Source organism: Penaeus monodon, chromosome 4, assembly GCF_015228065.2.
Source record: "Penaeus monodon isolate SGIC_2016 chromosome 4, NSTDA_Pmon_1, whole genome shotgun sequence".
NCBI lineage: Eukaryota > Metazoa > Arthropoda > Malacostraca > Decapoda > Penaeidae > Penaeus > Penaeus monodon.
The window spans coordinates 49,871,815-49,879,314 of record NC_051389.1 but is presented as its reverse complement, the minus strand read 5'-3'; the positions used below and the strand labels follow the sequence as shown (position 1 = coordinate 49,879,314).

At 51.0% G+C, this 7,500-nt stretch overlaps 1 protein-coding gene across 1 annotated transcript in view; it reads left to right on the top strand.

The window, feature by feature from the left end:
* LOC119572292 overlaps nucleotides 1-7,500 on the top strand; it is a 12,131-nt gene that overhangs the window by 3,834 nt on the left and 797 nt on the right. Inside the window, exons 2-3 of the mRNA XM_037919313.1 lie at nucleotides 276-441; nucleotides 4,624-7,500. The exon at nucleotides 4,624-7,500 is cut by the window's right edge and continues 797 nt beyond it. Of these exons, the coding sequence (XP_037775241.1) occupies nucleotides 276-441; nucleotides 4,624-7,324 (2,867 nt within the window). The 3' untranslated portion in view covers nucleotides 7,325-7,500. The remainder of the gene's footprint in view (nucleotides 1-275; nucleotides 442-4,623) is intronic.

Sequence of the window (7,500 nt, the reverse complement as noted above, 5' to 3'; positions counted from 1 at the left end):
ATAGTAATAATAATGACAATAATAACAGTGAAGATGATGGAAAAAAAAAAATAATAATAATGATGATAATGATAATAATAATAATAATAATAATAATAATAATAATAATGATAATAATAACAATAATAACAATAATAATAAAATAACAAACAACCCCCCCCCAAAAGATGATCATGAATAAATCCGTAAAAATATCAACAAATTTATCTAATCAACAGTATAATCATGTCATCTCTCCATTTCCCACATTGATCCATATCCTCTCCACTCAACAGCGTGCAACAGAACCTACTACGGGCGTGTGGGCGCCACGTACACACTGCAGATTCCACGCCCGCACAGAGGCACTCTACCCCACTTCTGCCAGCTGACCTTCATCGCCTCAGGAGATGTGTATGGTGACCTTGTTCAGCTCAGCATCGAGAAGTTCAATCTTGGGAGGTAAGGAGGAAGGTCAAGAAGGCAGGGGGGGATGTGTTGCTGTTGTTGTTGTTGTTGTTGTTTGTGGTGGTGTTTTTTGTTTTTTATTTTGGGTTGCGTTTGTTTGTTTGTGTGTTTGTTAGTTAGTTAGTTTGTATGTATGAGTATGTTTTTTTTTGTTTGCTTGTTTGTGTTTGTTTGTATAAGTGTGTTAATACAAAGAAAACAGAGAAAGAATCAAAGATAGACAGATAGACAGTAAAATAACACACACTAGAGAGAGAGAGAGAGAGATAGAGGAGAGAGAGGAGAGAGAGAGGAGAGAGAGAGAGAGAGAGAGAGAGAGAGAGAGAGAGAGAGAGAGAGAGAGATGAGAGATAGAGAGAGAGAGAGAGAGAGAGAGAGAGAGAGAGAGAGAGAGAGAGAGAGAGGAAGGGGGAGTGAGAGAATAAAAAAAGAAAGAAGAAAGAAACACGTTAGAGAAAGACAAAAAAAGAAGAATGAGAGAGAGAAAAAAAGCATCGCACCAAAGACCCAAGACAAGAGAGATACCATGACCTTCGCATCATTAATATGGGGAAGCACGACAGTTTGGCTCTTTCAAAGGGATATCATGTCTTGCCGCTGTGGGAGGCCGGAGTGAGGGTGGGGGAGGCCGGAGTGAGGGTGGGGGAGGGCGGAGTGAGGGTGGGGGAGGCCGGAGTGAGGGGGGGGGAGGGCGGAGTGAGGGTGGGGGAGGCGGAGTGAGGGTGGGGGAGGCCGGAGTAGAGTGGGGTGGGGAGGCCGGAGTGAGGGTGGGGGAGGGCGGAGTGAGGGTGGGGGAGGCCGGAGTGAGGGTGGGGGAGGCGGAGTGAGGGTGGGGGAGGGCGGGGTAGGGGTGGGGGGGGAGGGCGGGTGAGGGTGGGGGACGGGGGCGGAGTGAGGGTGGGGGAGGGCGGAGTGAGGGTGGGGGAGGGCGGAGTGAGGGTGGGGGAGGGCGGAGTGAGGGTGGGGGAGGGCGGAGTGAGGGTGGGGGAGGCCGGAGTGAGGGTGGGGAGGGCGGAGTGAGGGTGGGGGAGGGCGGAGTGAGGGTGGGGGAGGGCGGAGTGAGGGTGGGGGAGGGCGGAGTGAGGGTGCGGGGTAGGGGTAGGGGGATGGCGAAGTAAGGGGAGGGGTAGGGGTAGGGGGAGGGCAAAGTGTGGGTGTGGGGGGTGGGGGAAGAGAGCGAATAGGGGCGAGGTGGGGGGAGGGCGACGTGAGGAAGGGGTGGGGGCCCGAGGTGTGAGGGGAGGAGGGTGAAGTGTGGGGGGGGGGGGGATGGGCAATAGGGGTGACGTGCGGGGAGGGAGAAGTGAGGGTGGGGGTGGGTGAGGGGATGGGTGTGTGTCGGGGTGTGGGATGAGGGGGAGGAGGGATGAGCGAAGAGGAGATGGGGATGGGATGGGCGATGGGGCGTGTAGGGGGGGTGGGGGACGAAGTGGATAAGTGGATGCAGTGGGAAGGGCGTAAAGGAGGTGTAGAGGAGGGGGGGGAAGGCGAAATAAGGGTAGGCGTGGGGAGAAGGAAGGAGGGAAGGATTGCGTGGAAGGATAAAGGAAGAAGAGGAGGGAGAGGAGAAAGAAGGGGTATTGAAGGGATATAAAGAAGAGGAGATAAAAGAGGTATAGGAAAAGGAGGAGGGAGGATGAGATATAAAGGATATGGGAAGGGAGAGGTTTATATAAAGTGGGATGACGAGAAAGGAGGAAGAAAATGGAGACTGGGTTAAAGGAAGGAAGAGGAAGAAAAGAAAGAGAGGGAAGAATTGCGTATGGATAGAAGGGCGTAGAATGTAGGGAAAGAGGAAGGGAGAAAAGGATAGAGAAGAAGGGAAAAATAGAGAAGATCGAATTATATGGAAGGATATGAGAAGAAAAGAATAAGAATAACAGTGAAGTTCAGAACTTTACTTCCATACATGGAGAACGAAAGAGAAAGTTAGAGAAACAGAGACAGAGAGAGAAGTAAAAGGAAGAAAAAGAAGAAGCCACAATATATTTAAAAAGTAAAAAAAAAAAAAAAAAAAAAAAAAAAAAGTAAAAAAAAGGGTAAAGTAAAAGTTTCAAAAAGGTAAAAAAAAAAAAAAAGTAAAAAAAAAGTAAAAGAAAAAAAGGGGGAAAAAAAAATGTATATATATATATACATATATACATATATATATATATTATATATATATATATATATATATATACATATATATATATATATATATATATATATATATATATATATATATATATATATATATATATATATATATGTATATATATATATATATATACATATATATATATATATATATATATATATATATATTATATATTTCATGTTCTTATTATTAACACATGCTTTCATGGGATATACCCAGTTATTGATGGTAGGTAGACATATCGAAGAAATGGATAAGCATTATACGGATGGATTTATGTACACATATATGAATATAAATAAATGAATATATATATATATATATGTATGTATATATATATATACATATATATATATATATAATAATATTATATATATATATATATATATATATTATATATATATATATATATGTATATATATATATATAAATGAATATATATATATATATATATATATATATATATATATATATATATATATATATTTATATATGTGTGCATAAATCCATCCGTATAATGTTTATCCATTTCTTCGATATATCTACCTACCCATCTATAACTGGGTATATCCCATGAAAGTATGTGTTAATGATAAGAACATGAAATACAGTAACCATGAAAAAGTTTATACAAATAAAAATGCACACTCTATCACATAAAAAAAATCTAGCTCAAGATTCCAAATTACAGAAAATTATATTCGTATCCCACTTGTAAATACAGCGTTTAATTTTCTAATCTCGGGCCTGAGATATTCTAAAGAAATATATTTGTCAGTGTCAACATGGGTTTTATGAAATTGATTAACTCTCTGGCTGTGTGTCTGTTTGTCAGTATGTATTTCTAACGTGTGTGTGTGTGTGTGTGTGTGTGTGTGTGTGTGTGTGTGTGTGTGTGTGTGTGTGTGTGTGTGTGTGTGTGTGTGTGTGTGTGTGTGTGTGTGTGTGTGTGTATTTGTCTGTTATCTGTAGAGTTTGTGCGTTCTGCTGCCCCCCCTCCTCCCCCTCCCTCTCTTTCCCTTTTTCCCACAACTTCTTTATTTCATTCTCCCCCTCTCTCTTTCTCACCCCCATTCTTTCTCTCTCTTCCTCTCCCTCTCTTTCTTTCTCTCTCTCTCTCCTTCTCTCCCTCTCCCCCCCCCCGCCTCTCTCTCTCTCTCTCTCTCTCTCTCTCTCTCTCTCTCTCTCTCTTTTTTCTCTCTCTTCCCCCTCCTCTCTCTCTCTTTTCCTCCCTCCCCCTTTTCTCTCTTTGCCTCCCTCTCTCACTCTCTATCTCCCCTATTCACCATCCATTTACCCAGCGCAATGACCGTGGGATTTGCACGGTCAACGGATGGATTACGCGCTTCGTTCGCGTATGAAAGTGTTTGTGAATCCGTATGCCGTTTTTGTAGGCGCATTCACAGGCTAGGGGAAGTCAGACGGGATGGTAACATTATTGCTTTAGAAAATTGTGGTGTTTGCTGGTATTTTTTGTGCTTTCTTGTACTTTTTTCTTTGTTTCATGGCTCTCGACGTTTTTATTTTCGTCGCAGGCTTGGGGTCTGTTAATTTCTTTTTCTTTTTTTCTTTTATTATCTTATCTCTTTTTTGTGTGTTAATCTTGCCTCTACTTTTTTGCCGTCCTTTGTTGTTTTCATAATACCCTTATATTCTCATTAAAAAATAGTTTATTTTCATCCATCAATCTACGTTTTTGTTCTTTTTGAAAAAAAAGAAAATGTGCGAATGATATTTTGATAACACGTTGGTGACAAAACATCACAAGCACTGACTCAAATATATATCAAAGGTCAGTCACAAAGTCATGAATGAATTTAACACGATAAAAACAAGTCCGTCAGAATACAGCTCCTCCAACTAAATAGATATTTCTTTTAAAGACCTCATATAAACGAATGATCTTTAACACGTCTTCCAACCAAACTGGTTTCCCCCAAAAGCCTAGCAAAACAAACAACCAAAAAGGACACACATACGCATCCTCCTCCCACCCAACGCTCCTCCAAGACTCAAACGACCTCCTTCCCCCGCAGGTTCACCTCCCACACGGACAACGGCTGCCCCGACGGCTACATGCAGATCGAGGAGCTGAGTCGCCCCCTCAACGCGGGCTACTGGTGCGGGACGTCCTGGGGCCACAACGTCTTCTACTCGGAGACGTCGGCGATCACTGTCATGCTCAGGGTGTTCAATGTCACTGACGACGGGGGGAGGAATAACCCCGGGGCGTTTTCTCCCCGGGATACGGTGATGCTGGGGATGTCCTATCGGTTCCTGAAGAGGGAGAGGGCGGTGCTGCGGTACGGAGCGCCATACAGTCCCAGCTACCGCGGGGAGGATGTGCCAAATTCCTTCTGCGACAAGTACTTCGAGAACTGCGACAAGAAGAACTGCAAGGTACAGTCGCCCAACTTCCCCGGGATGTACCCGCGAAACCTGACCTGCTACTACCACATCCGGCAGACGCGGGAGCCCGAGGGGAAGGTGGCGCTGATCCGCGTGCGGCAGCGAAATCCGCACCTCATCTACATCAAGGACCGCAACGCCCCGCACCTCACGCGGGAGAGGAAGCTGCAGGTGGGCTCGGGCTGCCACGTCCTCCATGACTACCTGGTGGCGTTCGACGGCAATACAACCAGGGCGCCTGTGCTGGCCACGCTGTGCAAGGGCGGCGCCCCTCTCAGCGGCATCACCTCCAGCGGGTCCGACCTGCTGCTGCTCTTCCACGCGTCGCCCTTCGACTTCCCGTTCCAGGACTCGCCGCGCCGGAGAATATTCGGTTTCGAGCTGGACGTCGAGGTCGAGTTTGTGGACCGCGAGTCGACGGCCTACATCCGCGAGGGCTCGACGTGCGACTACATGGTGAGCAGCCGAGGCCAGCGCAGCGGGTACGTGCAGTCTCCGAAGCACTCGCTTCTCCCCAACACGACGTGCACGTGGCGGCTGTTGGCGGGGAGCACGGAGGTCGTGTGGCTCTACTTTCTGCACTACCGCCACGTCAACCACCCCGAGATGCCGCCGCCCGCGCACTGCTCCAACACACTCACCATCCACGACGGCGACACGCGCACGCCCTTCCTGGAGTCGGCCTTCGCGCTGGCAGAGGAGCCGGTCACTAACAGCTCCCTGAACGCCTCTGCTGAGAACAGCACCTCCTCCTCCTCCTTTTCTTCGGTGTCCCTGATGGGTCAGTTCTGCCGGCCGGAGCGCCTTCCGCGAGTGTGCAGCGGCGTGCACGCGCCAGGTCCGCACGCGGCGCCCTGCCTCCCCGGCGAGAGCTACGTGTCGTCCTTGCCCGCCCTCACGCTCTCGCTGCACTACGCGGCAGGGACCGCCCCCGCCCACGTGGACTTCCTGGCGCGATATGAGTTCGTGGACAAGCGGCAGTGGGGCGTGCAGACCCCGGGTGGCGGGCCCTGCGACCGAACCTTCACCATGCAGCCCGACCGCCTCTTCGCTTCGCCCAGGGACGTCTTCCTCTTCGGCCGCGGCGGCGCCAGGAAGCTGCGCTGCGTTTACACGTTCGAGGCGAGGCCGGACCAGCGCATTTCGCTCCGCATTCTGCGCTCGCGCATGGGCTCAGCCTGCACCACGGTGTACAAGCACTCGTCCCACAGGCACGAGTGCTCGCACAGCGGTGGCGAGGACAAGCCGGCCATCTGGATCATGGAAGAGCCCTGGCACGGCGTGCAGCTTCCGCGGGCGTGCCTCTGCAACGTGTCGCACTCTCAACCGTTCACGCTGGTTTCGTACACCAGCCAGCTGAGGGTGATCTTCAGCGTGCCGGTCATGACGCCCTCGAGCGACTACAACGACTTCTTCCTCGAGGGCGAGTACTCGATGCTGCCGGCGCCCAAGGAGGCCTCCCACCCGGCGTGTGTTCGCGGCAACCGGCGCCTGGCGGGCCGATACGGCAACTTCACGGTGGGCGCCGCCCGCGGGGACAAGTGCCTCTCGCTGCCACGCCTCGTCACGGCCGCCGACGGCTCCTTCCTGTTCCTGCGGACGCGCGGCTTCGGGGCGTCGGAGAGCAACTGCAACGCGGACGCCCGCATCAACGTATTCGCCGTGGGCGACCTCGCGCCCATCGCCTCCATCTGCCCGACGGAGGAGGGTGGCTTCACGCACGTGTTCAGCAATGGATGGCGCGGGCCGGAGCAGGAGGCCAAGGCGGAGCTGGAGGTGGGGCGCGTGTGGAACGCCACCAGGATGAACATCGGCCAGAGCAACTACTTCTACCACCAGCAGCAGCAGGAGATCAAGAAGCGCGGCCGCCACCGCCAGCGCCACCGCCAGCAGGAATCGCGCGACCTCGTCGTGGAGTACGTGGGTAACCTGACCGGCAGGTTCATGCTGACGTGGGTGGGCGTGTGGCGGCCCATGCAGACGGCGCCCCTCTCACCCGTTGGGGTAGATTTGTGCCCACATCGATGCCCGGAGATCCAGGCGTGCCTCCCGGCTGAGCTGTGGTGCGACGGCTCCGTGCACTGCCCCTCCGGCATGGACGAGGGCGCCGCCGCATGCGGGCTACTGGCCGCCCTCCCGTGGGTGTACCTGGGCGCCGCCGCCGTCCTCTTCATCTCGCTGGTGGCGCTGCTGGCGGCCGTCGTGGTCCACCGCAAGCGCACGCGTGCCCAGAAGGAGGCCGAGGCGTCCATGGTGGCCAACAACAGCCACGGCCTGAAGAGCACCACGCAGGACTTCCTCATCCCGCCCGACAAGGACCCCTGGTGACAGGACGCCCATTCTGACGATGTCGTGTGCGTGGACTACGAGACCACGGTGTAGGTCACGTGACCCTAGATCGGTGGCTGCGGGTCAGGTACGGGATGTCGTTGGGATGGGACGGCCTAAAGGGAAAATAGAATAAAGAGATATATTATATATATATTTACTCCTGTACATAGAAC